Source organism: Culicoides brevitarsis, chromosome 2 (genome assembly GCF_036172545.1).
Source record: "Culicoides brevitarsis isolate CSIRO-B50_1 chromosome 2, AGI_CSIRO_Cbre_v1, whole genome shotgun sequence".
In the NCBI taxonomy this organism is placed as follows: domain Eukaryota; kingdom Metazoa; phylum Arthropoda; class Insecta; order Diptera; family Ceratopogonidae; genus Culicoides; species Culicoides brevitarsis.
In genome coordinates, this window is record NC_087086.1 from 33,596,540 (window position 1) to 33,613,189 (window position 16,650).

Genomic DNA, 16,650 nt, shown 5'->3' on the forward strand with positions numbered 1-16,650 from the left:
CCCGAAATTGTACCTGAAACAGAAGATGTTGAACAAGAAATCACTGTTAAACCCAAAAAAGAGAAGAAATCTGTGCCAGAAGAGACAGAAACAGTGGTTAAAGACGTCACTTTGCCCGAAAAACCTTCACCTGAAGAAGAAGTGACTGTCAAAAAACCAAAGAAAAAGGTACAAGAGACTCCTGAGGAGTTCAAATCGGAAGTCACTGTCAAACCTGAAGTCGAAACGAAGCCAGAAGAGGATGTTAAGGAAGAAATTGTCATCAAACCAAAGCCTGACGTACCACAAGAAACAGTTTCTGAGGAAATTTCAATCCCTAAAGAGACTGAAAAGGAACAAGAAGACGAAAAAACTGAAACAACTGTCATTAAAAAGCCAAAGAAAAAGCTTCAACCAGAAACTGAAGAAGAAATTGAAGCTGAAGTCACTTTAAAACCTGAAAAACCTCAAGAAACGGAAGATGTTGAACAAGAAATTGTCGTAAAACCAAAGAAAAAGAAGGAAACAGTGGTTGAAGAACCCGCTGAAGAGGTTACAATTGTACAAAAGGTACATTTTCTCTCAAAATGTCATGCTAAATGCAATATTTGTAGGCTAGTGTAATGAAAATCAAGTAGATGTAGAATCGAAATTCATTCAAAAATCATCTTTCATACTCTTTTCTGTGTGAATTAATACTCGATTTGTGTGGAAAGCTACTAACAACCTGCTTAATGTGCTTTTTTGAATAGCTAAGAGACGAGGTTGGATGAAATTTGTACGAAATTTAGGGAAATGCAACAACTAACAGCCCCAATTACTGACGACATTTGCTTTATACATACCAGCTTTGATGATTTTTTGTAGTTTTTAGTTCAGTTGATGAATTATTCTGATGTTTCGATGAAATTTTTCTGATGTTTTGATGAAATTTCTGATTTTTCGATGGAAATTTAAACCTAAAAAAGTGAAAAATGAATAATAATTCCCAAAATAACAACTCTTACCTCGGTTTTGATGATTTTCAAACGATTTTTAGTCCAACAAATGAATTTTCCATCACGTTCGGTGTCATCTTTGCTCCAGAATTTCCATTAACCCTCACGCGTCTCCCATTTCATGTCGCATTTTACTTCCAATACCGCCTTTTTTCTCCTTCAGAATTGGTTTCTCGTCAAAATTTCCACATATTGAAGCTTCTGAGAGGTTGAATTGCTCAAAAATTGCATCACTTCTTCCTTCCCGCCTTTGACCAATTTCCAGAAATCCGGATTTCGACCCAAAACTCCAATTTATCCACTGAATTTCATCAAATCCTGAGTATTTGAGTGCTATTTTCACGATTTTAGTCAAAATTTGTTTGATTTTTCCATTGAAAACTGATGAAATTCACAAAATTAAAATATTTTTGTTGCGCATCGAAACGCACGCCATGACACTTTCCGAGAAATTGAGTAGTTGCAATTATTTCCGCTAGAGGGTTATTTTTTGTTGATCTCTTGTACACTGTTAAATTTTTTTTTCTCAAATTTAACCTAAAATTTCAAAGAAAAAAATATATTTTTAAAAATTTTGTGAGAAAAAAGTGAAAAAATGTGCTTTGAATGGATTTTCAATGCAAAAAAAAAAATAATAAAAAGTTTTTAATGCTTGAATCCTGTTTAAAAGGCATCCAAAGCACTTTTGTATTTAAGAACCATCCAAAAGACATCCAAAGCACTTTTGTATGATTTTTGATCAATTTCAAGCTTAAAAATTATCAAATGGGCTTGAATATTGTAATTTTTTAGCAAATGCATGATAAAATTGCTTTTAATTGTCTCTTAGCCGCATGTTTTTCTATTTTTCTTGTTCCTATTTCTCTTTAAGCACACAACACAAAAACAAATTTTGCACAAATTTACAGCTAAAAGCATTCAAATATTTCAAAAATACATTTTGACTCTTAAATTTCTCTCTATCCACACAAAAAACTCACAAATTAGGCTGAAATTCCTGAGGAAGAAACTGAAGAAGCGATTGTCCTCAAACCCAAAAAGAAATTAGAACCTGAGGTTACTGAGGAAGTCGAAACACAAGTCACACTCAAACCCAAGAAACAAGAAGAGCCCGAAGATGTCGAACAAGAGGTTAAACTTCCGAAGAAAAAGAAGAAGCCTCAAGTTGTCGAAGAAGCGGCTGAAGAAGTTACTATCAAGAAAGAGGTTCAACTATCAAAAAAATCATTTTTTCTGACTAAAAATTTAATTTTAAAATTTTTTATTTAGGTCGAGAAACAACCTGAAGAAGAAGCAACTGAAGAAGCTGTCGTTCTCAAACCAAAGAAGAAGGTCAAGCCTGAAGTTCCTGAAGATGTCGAAGCTGAAGTGACGCTCAAACCTAAGAAAGAACCTGAACAAGAAGAGGTTGAAGAGCAAATCACGTTGCCAAAGAAGAAGAAGAAGCCTCAAGTTGTTGAAGAAGAGGCAACTGAAGTTACCATCAAGAAAGAGGTAAGTTTGAATCTCAGAACTGAACACAAACACAAAACACTCACACAAAACTTCAAACACACAAGGTTGAACAACCAGAAGAATTCTATGAAGAAGCGGTTGTCATGAAACCACAAAAGAAGATCAAACCACAGAAATCAGAGGATGTCGAGGCTGAAGTAACGCTTAAACCAAAGAAGAAGCCTGAACAAGAAGATGTCGAGGAACAAATTAAACTTCCGAAGAAGAAAAAGAAGCAGGTTGTTGAAGAAGCTGCTGATGAATTGTCCATTAGCAAAGAGGTATGGCGCGTGTGTTTGCTTCGCTTTTATTCAATTGCTTCAAACTTCTGCGAAAAAAAAATTTTACTGCATTTACGAAAACACAAAGTATCGCTAGAGTTCAAATTTATTCATTTCAATGAAATTAATGTTCCTATTTGTCGAATTAGCCTGAACATTCTGATGAGGAGGTACAAGAAGAAACCGTCGTGAAACAGATTTTAAAGAAAAAAATCGTTCCTGAAACAGAAGAGGTTGAGGATATTGAAGCTCAAATAACATTGAAACCTAAAGAATCTCCTGAGGTTGAAGATGTTCAAGAAGAAATCACTCTCAAACCGAAAAAGAAGATTCAACCTAAAGTTGAAGAGGTCGAAGATGTTGAAGCTCAAATAACATTGAAACCTAAAGAATCTCCTGAGGTTGAAGATGTTCAAGAAGAAATCACTCTCAAACCGAAAAAGAAGATTCAACCTAAAGTTGAAGAAGTTGAGGATATTGAAGCTCAAATAACATTGAAACCTAAAGAATCTCCTGAGGTTGAAGATGTTCAAGAAGAAATCACTCTCAAACCGAAAAAGAAGATTCAACCTAAAGTTGAAGAAATTGAGGATGTTGAAGCTCAAATCACACTGAAACCTAAAGAATCTCCTGAGGTTGAAGATGTTCAAGAAGAAATCACTCTCAAACCGAAAAAGAAGATTCAACCTAAAGTTGAAGAGGTCGAAGATGTTGAAGCTCAAATCACTATGAAACCTAAAGAATCTCCTGAGGTTGAAGATGTTCAAGAAGAAATCACACTCAAACCAAAGAAAAAGATTCAAGCTAAAGTTGAAGAGGTCGAAGATGTTGAAGCTCAAATAACATTGAAACCTAAAGAATCTCCTGAGGTTGAAGATGTTCAAGAAGAAATCACTCTCAAACCAAAGAAGAAGATTCAACCTAAAGTTGAAGAGGTCGAAGATGTTGAAGCTCAAATCACTATGAAACCTAAAGAATCTCCTGAGGTTGAAGATGTTCAAGAAGAAATCACTCTCAAACCGAAAAAGAAGATTCAACCTAAAGTTGAAGAGGTCGAAGATATTGAAGCTCAAATCACATTGAAACCTAAAGAATCTCCTGAGGTTGAAGATGTTCAAGAAGAAATCACTCTCAAACCGAAAAAGAAGATTCAACCTAAAGTTGAAGAAGTTGAGGATATTGAAGCTCAAATAACATTGAAACCTAAAGAATCTCCTGAGGTTGAAGATGTTCAAGAAGAAATCACTCTCAAACCGAAAAAGAAGATTCAACCTAAAGTTGAAGAAGTCGAAGATGTTGAAGCTCAAATCACATTGAAACCTAAAGAATCTCCTGAAACTGAAGATGTCGAAGAGCAAATAACCATCAAACAAAAGAAAAAGCTTCCTAAACCAATCGTCACTGAAGAAGAAGACGACGAAGTGACAATTGCCTTCAAAAAAGCTGAAGAACCAGAAATGTACGAAGAAGCTTTTGTCATGAAACCAAAGAAAAAGATTCAACCTCAAACTGAAGAAGATGTTGAGGAATCATTCACTATCAAAAAATCAAGAGCTCCAACTGTGGATGAAGCTGAAGATACAGAAGTTTCAATCAGTTTACCAAAGAGAAAACCAAAGAAAAAGTCAACTGACGAAGCTGCCGACGAACTATCATTAACTCAAGAGGTATTCAAAGCAAAAGCGAGCAGTAAGCTAGAAATGCGGCGTATCGTAGAAAAGCTAGAAATTTTTTTTCAGGTTGCCTTCAATAAATCTTCAGCATTTTAATGCCAAGAAACATGCTACTTTTTACACTAATCAAAAAAAAATTACCTTACAAGTTTCTAACCTCAATTTTTTTCAAATTTTTCATAGGTTGAGGTCGAACGCGAAGTCGAAGTTGAAGAAGAAGAATTCATCGACGAAGCGATCGTCAAGAAACCTCGCAAGAAGTTCGTTCCTCAATACGTCGAAGAAGACGAAATTTCCGCAGAACTTTCTTTGCCACGTAAGAAACATCCCAAAGGCGAAGATGTCGAAGGCGAAATGACGCTCAAGAAGAAGGCAAAGAAAAAGCCAAAGACCTACGACGAAACTGCCGAAGAGTACACGGTCAAACTTCAACCTGACATCAGCGATTACGAAGAACAAGAAGACTTTGAGGAGTTCATTGTTGAGAAACCACGCAAGAAACGCGTCAGCATCCAAGAAGAAGACCAAGAATTCACCTTGAAGAAGGCAAAACCGCCACGTGTCATCGACGAAGGCGAGGAAATCAGCGAAGAAGTCAAACTGAAACGCAAACCTCGCAAAAAGACGCTTGACGAAGCTGGCGCTGAACTCACGGTTCGTCGCGACGAAGAAATTCCCGAAAGTTCCTCCGAAGACGAAGCATCTGAAGTTATCGTGCGTCGCCCGAGCAAAGCTCGCATTCAATATGTCGAAGAACATTCGCAAGAATACACTGTTAAAAAGAAGCGCAAGCCACGTAAGCCGTCGAAACCAAATATCCCCGAATTTACGGAAAATGTCACGTTCCGTCCCAAAACTACAAGAACCAAAGAGGATGTCGAACAAGAATTCAACATTTCCCTGGATCAATATGCCGAGGAAGAGATTTCGATGTCGGGCAAGGTGAAGTTGAAGAAACCCAAACAATTGACCTTCAACGAGGAAACTGGCGAAGCGCATATTCGCATCACGCAAGAAATTGACGACGGAAGTGGTCCAATTATCGAAGAAGTACTCGATGATTCGGAAGAGGAAAATACCATGGATGACATTGACGAGCCATATTCCGAACGTGAAGAGTTGCCAATTGATTACGAGATGAAACTCAAACGTAAACACTCCAAACCGGACTATTTGATCGAAGATCACGAAGAAGATTCGATGTCACTTGAGCTCCCACGTAAACCGAGAGTTCCTGTCATCTCCTATGACGAAGATTCACTTTCGTTGAAACAAAAACGAAAACCTATTCCAAAGATTTACACCGAAGGTAAGTTTTTTTGTGAGATTTTTTGCTTTTTTCTTAGATTGCATTGCCAAAAAACCATAAAAAAACGCTTATTAATGCTTTTTCTTAATATTTGCAGCATTCCTCGTAATAGTATTTTTAGTTCTAAGTTAATTTTAGTGTGTAAGAAATTAGTTTTAAGCGTAAAATCACTCACATGATACAAGGTCATTTCAAGGTCGTTGTCAAAAATTAACATTTTTTCAGTGTTTGTGTCCCGTTTTGTGTGTTTTTCAACCATTTCCTGTATTTTTTCACTCATTTCTTCCCTCTTTCATTCTTTCCCGTCCCTCTATCGCTTCTGTAGAAGGTGCCGAGCTCAGTATCACGAAGGAAGTTTATGATGATTTGATGTTCAGCATGTGCGCTTACGCTGCAGAGACAAATGATGGCTTGAATCTCGTGGAAGGCGAACGTTTAACAGTGCTTGGTAAGTTTCATAAAATTATGAATTTTTTTGCATTTACATTAAAAATTTAATTTTGGTAAACCACGTGATCGAATTTAAAAAAAAAATAATTAAAAATTATTTAAAAAATTATTTAAAAAATTTTAAAAAATCACATGAAAAAATTTTCAAAATTTAAATAAAAATTATTTGAAAAATATTCAAAAGTCACGTGACTTAATGTAAAAAATTATTTAAAAAATTTTTTAAAAAATCACATGAACAAATTTTCAAAATTTAAATAAAAATTATTTGAAAAATATTCAAAAGTCACGTGACTTAATATAAAAAATTATTTAAAAAATCACATGAAAAAATTTTCAAAATTTATTTTAAAATTATTTGAAAAATATTCAAAAGTCACGTGACTTAATAAAAAAAATTATTTAAAATTTAAATAAAAATTAATTTTGAAAAACATTCAAAAGTCACGTGACTTAATATAAAAAATTATTTAAAGAATTTTAAAAAATTTAAATGAAAATTAATTTTGAAAAATATTCAAAAGTCACGTGATTTAATATAAAAAAATTATTTAAAAAATTAATTTTGAAAAATATTCAAAAGTCACGTGACTTAATATAAAAAATTTTAAAAAATCATATGAAAAAATTTTCAAAATTTAAATAAAAATTATTTGAAAAATATTCAAAAGTCACGTGACTTCATATAAAAAATTATTTAAAAAATTAAAAAAAAAATCACATGAAAAAATTTTCAAAATTTAAATAAAAATTAATTTTGAAAAATATTCAAAAGTCACGTGACTTAATATAAAAAATTATTTAAAAAATTTTAAAAAATCACATGAATAAATTTTTAAAATTTAAATAATTTTTTTTCATTTTTGAAAAACAAACTTGACAATCGTAGGAAAAATTATGAATTTTTTTTTTTAAATTATGAGGATAATGTAAATGCATTAAAAATTCTTAAAATCTCACAAAAAAATAATTTTTATCTAAAATCAATTTTTTTCTTACCTCAGATCGTCACGATGCCGATTGGTGGTTAGTGCGCAAACACTCTACCTCCGAAAAGGGTTGGGTACCTCCGCAACTCCTCATGGACGAACTCAGTTACACAACCTACGTTCAACAGAAATTGCACGAACGCATCGACAAACTCCCAATTTTCGATCGCGTTGGTCCCAACGAAAAGGCTTCCGCCCCGAAATTCATCGAAAAACTCAAACCCATCACCGCACACGACGGTCAAACCATCCAATTCGAGTGCAAAGTCATCGGCACACCAATTCCGCACATCACGTGGTTCCGTCAAACGGCGATCTTGAAACCATCGCAAGACTTCCAGATGTACTACGACGACGACAACGTCGCTACTCTCGTCATTCGTGACGTCATGTTGGAAGATTCGGGCAGCTTTACGTGCGTCGCTAAAAATTCCGCTGGATTTGCCACAAGCACTGCCGAGTTGTTCGTCGAAGGTTCATTATCGGATCACACGGATGAGTTGACGGTATCGATGAGTATTTCTCGTCGCACGTCTCGCGAATCCTCAATGGCGGACATTCTCGAGGGAATCCCGCCAATTTTCTCCCGCAAACCAAAAGCGCAATGCGTGAAGGAAGGCACGAACGTGATGCTCGAATGTCGTTTGGTAGCTGTGCCCGAACCTGATATCACGTGGTTCTACAATGGCAAGGAAATTGAACCTAAAAATAATTTAAGCATCGTTACTGAGTCCGATATGCACATGTACTGCTCGATTGTTCACATCAAAGGCGTCGAGAAGTTACAAGAAGGCAAATACACAATTGTCGCCAGAAATCGCGAAGGCGAAGCATCACTTCCGATCGTTTTGAAGGTCAGAACTGACGACAAAGAAGCCCCAGAAGTGTTGGAACCGTTGAAAGCTCAAATTGTCACCGAAGGAGAGTCCACAGTACTCATGACGACAATCGTAGGAACTCCAACTCCCAAAATCGAATGGCTAAAAGACGGAAAACCCATTAAGGAAAACACAAAATCCGACAAAGATGGGTTACATACCTTAACTTTGGTGCATTGCCAACCCAGTTTCACCGGAAATTACACTTGCCGAGCCACAAATCCCATCGGAACAGCGGAAACTTCCGCTACAGTCGTTGTTGAACCGCATGACAGTGGCGCCCCACAAGCTCCCTTCTTCAAAGATCGCTTTGAGCAATTAGTTGTACCCCAAAACGGCACAATTCGCTTGACAGCGTCAGTTACAGGACATCCCGTACCTGAAGTGCAATGGTTATTGAACAATCGCCCCTTGAAATACTCGGATCGAGTAAAAACTTCATACGACGGGGAGAATATCGAACTTATTGTCTTCAATGCTGACTCTGAACTCGACACGGGCATCTATAAATGTCTCGCAAGTAACGTTGCTGGCACGGCATCCCATGGAGCGAAGGTCGTAGTTGACGTTGAAGCTGTTTATTTCACGAAAAAGCTCAAAAAGACCGTGACAGTCGAAGAGGGCAAGACAGTAACGCTTGAATGTGAAACATCTCATACCGTATCGACCCGTTGGTGGCATAATGATGTCGAACTAACAGGCATGGACAAGCGTGTAATCGTTCAAGAAGGCAAAACGCACAAGTTGTTGATCAAAAATCCGAACATTCATGATAGCGGCTCGTACCAATGTACTGTCAAAGAGCAAATGACAGAGTCGCATGTCCAAATTTTGGAAGCCGAGCCCGAATTCTTGCGTAAATTGCAAGATTGTGAGGTTAAGGAGAAGGAACAAGGTATTTTAGAGGTAGAAATCACCTCGGAATCGGTAGATGTTCAATGGTACAAAGATGGCAACCCTGTCAGAGAGGATAAGGATCACGTTACTTTCGTCAAAAAGGGTCGTTATCGCAAACTTTTGTTGCGAAATGTCTCGGTGCATGACGAAGGCGAGTACACGTGCGTTTTGGCAGATCAAGAATGCAGCAGCGATTTGACAGTTATCGAATTGCCGCCAGAAATTATCAAAAAGATGGCGGATCAGACGATTGCGAAGGGTGAACGAGCTGTTTTCGAGATTGAACTCACGAAAGGCGACGCCATGGTGCAATGGTTCAAAAATGGCAAAGATTTGGAATTTAATGATCATGTCACACTCACGATCGATGGTAAACGTCAACTTTTGACAGTTAATGAGGCGACGTTAGATGATGACGCCGAATACACGTGCATCGTTGGCGAACAAGAATCAACAGCTCGCTTGACTGTGGAAGAGCCTGTGGTTCAATTTATCCGTCGTTTGCCTGATATCACGGTTGTAACCAAAAATGGCGATGCTGCCTTCACAGTTGAACTGTCGCAAGACGTTCCTGTCAAATGGTTCAAGAATAAACAAGAAATTAAACCGAATGACAAATACACAGTTATCAGCGAAAAATGCGTGCGAACTCTCATGGTTCATGACAGCAAGGAAGATGACGCTGATGAGTACTCTTGTGTGGCTTTTAATGTCAAAACGAGCTCGCAATTGCGCGTGGAAACGATTAAAATGCCGCCAACCATCATTTTGGACGATAACACGTACAAAGTGAAGGAAGGAGAAGATGTGACGTTCAACATTAAATTCACAGCGACGCCGCAACCAGAAGCTGAATGGACTGTCAACAAGAAAGTCATTAAAAAGTCGCCGCAATTTACGCCAAAGGTCGATGAGGAAAGTGCCAGCTTGACAATTAAGAAGGTCAAGGAAGTAGATGCGGGCGATTACACGATCAAATTGAAGAATGAGTGCGGTGAAGCGGAAACGACGTTGAAATTAGTCATTATGAGTAAGATTTTTTTGATTTTTTATAAGATTTTTTGATAATTTTTGGATTTTAATTAGAAAAACCAACTGCTCCTGGAGCGCCATCTCCTGTGGAAGTAACGAACGACTCAGTTACGCTCTTCTGGAAGCCTCCAGAGTCGGATGGCAATTCGCCAATTACTGAATACGTTCTTGAATATCAACTTAGAAAGGAAACAAAGTGAGTATTATTGACATTTTTTTATTTTTTTATAAATTTTTAATTTTAAAAGAGTCAAAAATTTAAAAAAAAAATTATAAAAAATTAAAAAAAAATAAAAATAATTAAAAAAAAATAAAAATAATTAAAAAAAATAAAAATAATTTAAAAAAAATAATTAAAAAAAAATAATAAAAAAAAAAAATAATTTAAAAAAATAAAAATAATAAAAAAAATAAAAATAATTAAAAAATATCTAAAGATTTTATTTACAAATATTGAAATAAATTTCAAAAAATATTGAAAATCTTAAATTTAAATTTTTTAAAATTTTATTATTTTTTTAAATTTTATTATTTTTTTTAATAAAAAAAGCACCTAAATTTCAAGAATATTTAAAATATTTGAAGGGCTAAAAGGATAAATCGCACATAAGCATAGGAATTTGTATGTGTTATGTGCGATTTATCCTTTCAGCCCTTCATTTATTTATTTCAAATGTTTATTTTTAATTTTTTTTTATATTTTTCATAATATTTTTTTAATTTTTTTTTCTCAAATATTTATTTATTTTAATGTTTTTAAAAAATTTTAAATTAGAAAATTTTAATTTAGTTTTTAATTAATTTAGAAAATTTTATTTTTTTTTATTTAAAATTATTGAATTTTTCATTATATTTAATGAATTTTATACAAAATAATTAAAATCAATTTTCATAAAAAAAAAATCTGAAGATTTTTTGAAATATTATTTTTTTATAGATCTTTAATTTTTGTTTTATTTTAAACTCTAATTTTAAATAGGTGTTTCAAAATTATTTTAAATTTATTTAAATTTGCTTCATTTTTTTTTTTTAATTTTTTATTTAAAAAGTATTTTTTTTTTTAATTTTTAATAATTTTCTCTCCCTTTTTTCAGATGGACCAAAATAACTGAAACAATCACCGAAACTACCCACAAAGTCACAAAATTGACTAAAAACAGCGAATACACATTCCGTGTCTATGCCACAAACGTTGTCGGTCAATCGCCTCCGTCCCCGAACTCGGATTACATCAAAATTGTGGCGCCAACCAAGAAGGAAGCTCCCACAATCACCGAACCGCTCAAAGACACCAAGATCGGTTTCAAACAAACCCTTACTTTGTCTTGCGTCATCGGAGGCGAACCGCAACCCACCATCAAATGGTACAAAAACAAAAAGTTGCTGACATCCAAAACGACGACATTCGAGAATCGCATCGCGAAATACGTGATCGAAAGTACGACGGAAGAAACAGCGGGCACTTACACGTGCGCCGCCGAAAATCCTCTCGGAAAAGTCGAAACTTCTTGCGTCGTGACGTTGGAAGAATCACCGTCCGTGACAATTGATGAAAAATTCGTCACACAAACGAAACGTGTGCATTCCGAATGGGAAGTGACAGCACAAATTGCTGGATATCCCGTGCCCGAAGTCATTTGGATGTTCGAAGATAAGCCTCTGAAGTCGGAAGATGTTGAAATTGTCTCGAATTCGACGTCGACAGTGATTCGCATCAAAAAGGTCGAGCGAACGCATTCTGGCAAATACAAGGTAGAAGTGAAAAATTCCGCGGGAAGTGCTTGTGCGGAAGTTATGCTCAAAGTTATCGGTAAGTACCCTCCAAAAGTTGCAAAAGAAGCGGAAACGGAGCCTCATGAAGCAGAAAAATCCATTCTACTCTTTAAATCCTCAAAGTTTAGAACGAAATTTCTCGAAATTCTCTTCAGAGCCTCTTTTCTCGTGCTTTTCTGTCCTAAATGTTCTTTAAATGTCGTCACTAACCCCGTGCCCTCCCACGTAAATTAACCGCATTTCGATGTTTAGATAAGCCAAGCAAGCCCGAAGGTCCCATGGTCATTACGGAAGTCAGTCACGAAGCGGTGCAAATCAAATGGCGCGCACCCCTCGACGATGGCGGCCTCGAAATTACCGCATACAGTATTGAACGACACGATCCCACGCACAAGGGATGGATCAAAGTTGCCGATGTCGATGCCACAATCGATACTTTCTGCATCCAAAAGTTGCTGGAAGACGCCGAATACCTGTTCCGTGTCATGGCAGCAAATCCCGTTGGCGTCTCCGAACCTCTCGAATCTGATCCGGTGACAATTAAGAAGACACTTCAAGCTCCGTCGCCACCACGAGGTCCCGCCCAAGTATCGGGCATGACAGAAACGTCGTTCACACTGATGTGGCAACCCCCCGAATCGGATGGCGGTTCGAAAATTATCGAGTATTATGTGGAAATTAAGGAAAGTAAGAAGAAAGTGTGGCGAAATGCTGGCACAAGTGCCGGAAATGCAACCAGTTTGCTCGTTAAGGACTTGGTGAAGAACGAAGCTTATGACTTCCGGATAACGGCGAAGAATAAGGTCGGCACGAGTGCGCCATTTGTCACCGAGGAAAGTATTGTTGCGGGTCAAAGCAAAAGTAAGTATCGAAAATCGCGAAAAATTTCAAATTTTTACAGGAAATTTCAAAATTTTGTCATTTCAAGGCGAGGAGACTGACGAAATTGTCTTCAGTAAGTCCTCAAAATGCTTTTGATGTTTCTCTTAGAATCTGTTTTTGTCTCGAACACGATCGGCATGCGAACGATTGTCTCGTTGCACGATTCCTGCATGACTTTATGTCGTCCAAAATTAATTTTTTCTCGATTTTTTCATTAATTTTTGATTTTTTTCTCGATTTAGCTCCTCCATCGCCGCCACAAAACCTGCGAATTACGGATATCACGTCGAAGAGCGTCTCGCTGGAATGGGAGTCGCCCGTTAGCGATGGCGGATCCGACATTACAGACTACATCATCGAGAAACGTTTAACTTCGAGCACGAAATGGACCAAAATTCAAACGCTCGAAACGCATTACCGCACTTATTGCATCGATAATCTCAAGGAAAAGTCGGAACTTGTGTTCCGTGTGATGGCAGTCAATGCAATTGGTGTTAGTGCTCCGGCAATTACGGATGGCGTGATGTTGAAGTCGCATGCGACTGTTCCCTCGCCTCCAACGGGCCCCTTGGAAATCCGTTGTCTCGGTCCGAACGTAAATCTCGTCGAATGGGGATTGCCCGAATCGGATGGCGGTGCTCCGTTGCAAGGATACAACATTGCCGTGCGTGACATCAAAAAGACGATGTGGATTGAAGTTGGCAAAGTGCCTGCTGGCGTGCAACGATACAACATTAGGGACTTGCAGGAAGATCACGAGTACATGGTGCGCATTTACGCGAGAAATGAAGTTGGTTTGAGCGAGCCGCTCGAATCGGATGAAGTTTACAAAGTTGAAATTGGAATGGGTGAGTTTTGGAATTGTGATTATTTTATTGTTTATTACAAAATTTTTTTTATTATTTTTTTTAATTTTAATTTTATTTTATTCATTTTTCATCCTTTTTTTTAATTTTTTTTTTTTTATTTTTATTTAAAAATATTTTAGGCCGCTCCAAATGAAAATCAAAAATAAAGTCCAAAATTTTTTAAAATAAAATGGGGGGGGGGGGCAAAATAAAAAAAAAAGTTTTGAAATACTGTTTCATACAAAATGCCAAAATTTTAACAAATTTTGGTCTTTCATGAATATTTTAGATGTTTTTATGGTATCTACATTGAGATTTGATGATTTAAAATTGATCTGAAAGTATTTCAAGTTAAAAATTTTAACAAAAAAATTTCATAAAAATAACCGTCAAAAATTTTTGAAAAATAATTTTTAAGAAATATTTTTAGAGAAGAAAATTCATGTAAAATTTCGATTTTCAAAACAAAAAATTTTAAAAATTAGCAATATTTTAAAAAATTTTTGAAAATTCCTTGAAAAAGTTAGGAAAATGACAAAAAAATGGTCAATTTTAATGAAATTTTTAACTTTTTTTTATTTTGCCCCATTGGATTTTGGAAGAGGGCAGGGGAAAAAATTTGGAGCGGCCTTATTTAAAAATATTTTATTATTAGGTACTTAAAAATTCTGGATTTTCTTTAAAAAATTGAATTAAAAATTAAATTAAATTTTCAATATGTTAACGACCTTAATTTAATTTTTTTTTTTTTTGAATAATTAATAAATGTTTAACCTCAAATAAAAAAATTATTTTTTAAAATTTTCAAAATTTCATTTTAAATAATTTCAATTAAAAATTTAAAAAAATATGAAAAAAAAATATTTATATCTTATCCGTTAGAAGTATTATTTTTTTCAAATTCAATATAAAAAACAATAATTCACATACCGATTTTTCAAAATTGAGCTAGATCACGGTTCTCCAGCTCAAATTGAAGGTTTTGGCATTAGAAACAACTTTTGTTTTGGACTTTTTCTAAATTTTGCGTTTTCGATGTACAGGAGCCATTTAAAGATGTTAGCAAAAAAAATTGATGAAAAAAAATTTAAGTCAAAATCCTCTTATTATGAGGGCTCACATACCGATTTTTCAAAATTTTTTCAACTTTTGTAGATCACGGTTCTCCAACTCAAATTGAAGGTTTTGGCATTAGAAACAACTTTTGTTTTGGACTTTTTCTAAATTTTGCGTTTTCGATGTACAGGAGCCTTTTAAAGATGTTAACAAAAAAATTTAAGTCAAAATCCTCTTATTATGAGGGCTCACATACCGATTTTTCAAAATTTTTTCAACTTTTGAGATTTATTACCGTTTGTTTTGGACTTTTTCCGTTTTTGTCTTTAGAAACAACCTTAAATTTTGATGTAAAAGATGTTAAGTTGATGAAAAAAAATCCTTTTAAAACAAAAAAATGAATTTTTTCTTCTCCAGCTCAAATTGAAGGTTTTGGCATTAGAAACAACTTTTGTTTTGGACTTTTTCTAAATTTTGCGTTTTCGATGTACAGGAGCCTTTTAAAGAGCGTTTTCGATGTACAGGAGCCATTTAAAGATGTTAGCAAAAAAAATTGATGAAAAAAAATTTAAGTCAAAATCCTCTTATTATGAGGGCTCACATACCGATTTTTCAAAATTTTTTCAACTTTTGTAGATCACGGTTCTCCAGCTCAAAATGAAGGTTTTGATGTTAGAAACAACTTTTGTTTTGGCCTTTTTCTAAATTCTGAATTCTAAAAAAAAATAGAAAGTTAAAAAGTAATAAATTTCTAAAATTTTTTTTTTTATTTTGACACAAATATTTTTAATGAAAAATAAAAAAAAGGATAAATAATTAATTAATATTTTTTTTATTATTTTTTTTTTTCAAAAAAACATTAATTTAAGTAAAAATAAAACATTTTCTTTATTTTAGTAACAAAAATAATTCCATTTCTGACAAATTATTAATATTTGATTTTTTTATTTGTAGGTCAAGACGCCGCTGGCGAAGAACCACGTTCCCAAATGTCGGTCAGTTACAGTCAAAACACGTCGTCTTGGATGCGTGACAACAACATGGATGCCGACATCAATACCTATGCGCGACACAAGCTCATCAGACGCGACGAATACTTCTTCCGTGTCTGGCATTACGCAAAGAAGCTTTTCAAATAAAGCCCTCCGCGTTCGTGTTGCCGCAGTGTTAATCTTAGTTTTTAAGCGAGTGACCAATTTACTAATTTATTTCGTTTTAAACTTTTAAATTTTAGACCAGAACAAGGAAAAAAAATGAAACTGTGATACATATAATTTGTGTCTCTTCTAGTGTTGACGTCTCTCCGCCTGACAAAAAAAAAATGGGGGGAGGGACGTCCTGAATGTAAATAAATAATTGACCTCTGAAAATCTACTGCAACTACACCGAAAATCGTTTTATCCACGAAAACACACGTGTATGAATCATAGTTCGAACAAAAAAAATCTAAATCCATGGACTAAACTCGTAGAACTGTAAATTAACGAGAATTGTCATGATTTCGCGTGAGAAAGTGCCAAAAGTGTTAAATCTCCGGTTTTTCTATGCATCCCCAATAGAAAGTCGTAACGATGAAGATCCCGTTCAATTTGCCCCCGATGGGGGTCCCTTGAAATAAAGGTGCATTTATTTCCAGGGACCGCCAACCCTTTGAACGTTCGAGATCCGCGGCAAACGCTTTTCACTTGCTCTTGACGATCATTCATGGCAATTTTCGTTACGGATAGGATTTTATATCAATTGGTCACTATATTGATGAATATTGTAAAAAAAAAATATTAAATAAATTAATTTTTAAAGAAAGAAAGCTAGAGTCCTTTCGAAAAATAAATATTTATTGTATATTTTATGGATATATAATTTATTATGAAAAAAGAACAGAAAATATATTTAAATGAAGAAGATTTTGATTAATTAAATATTTTTTTTTTTATTTTTTGAAGATTTTTTCAATTTAAGGTAAGTCTGCAAGCAATTTTTAGGCTTAAAACTGGAAAAAGTCAAAGTTTTAAAATTATTTTTTTTCGATGTTTTTGTTCCAAAAGAAATTTTTAAAAATGCAAAATAAAAAAAGTTTTGAAATACTTTTTCATACAAAATGACAAAATTCA

General features: G+C 34.9%; 1 protein-coding gene across 15 annotated transcripts in view; it reads left to right on the plus strand.

Annotated features, from left to right (window-relative positions):
* LOC134832002 (titin) overlaps positions 1–16,424 on the plus strand; it is a 127,724-nt gene extending 111,300 nt beyond the window's left edge. For 10 of the 15 annotated variants that reach the window (XM_063845861.1, XM_063845864.1, XM_063845874.1 and 7 more), the window contains 12 exons: positions 1,965–2,183; positions 2,247–2,471; positions 2,537–2,752; positions 4,609–5,734; positions 6,060–6,182; positions 7,189–9,978; positions 10,035–10,176; positions 11,075–11,790; positions 12,006–12,614; positions 12,682–12,708; positions 12,878–13,483; positions 15,494–16,424. In XM_063845861.1, the coding sequence (XP_063701931.1) occupies positions 1,965–2,183; positions 2,247–2,471; positions 2,537–2,752; positions 4,609–5,734; positions 6,060–6,182; positions 7,189–9,978; positions 10,035–10,176; positions 11,075–11,790; positions 12,006–12,614; positions 12,682–12,708; positions 12,878–13,483; positions 15,494–15,678 (6,984 nt within the window). In that variant the 3' untranslated portion in view covers positions 15,679–16,424. The remainder of the gene's footprint in view (positions 1–1,964; positions 2,184–2,246; positions 2,472–2,536; positions 2,753–4,608; positions 5,735–6,059; positions 6,183–7,188; positions 9,979–10,034; positions 10,177–11,074; positions 11,791–12,005; positions 12,615–12,681; positions 12,709–12,877; positions 13,484–15,493) is intronic. The other 5 variants (XM_063845865.1, XM_063845866.1, XM_063845862.1 and 2 more) reach the window with 4 other exon arrangements.
* The last annotated feature ends 226 nt before the right edge of the window (positions 16,425–16,650 follow it).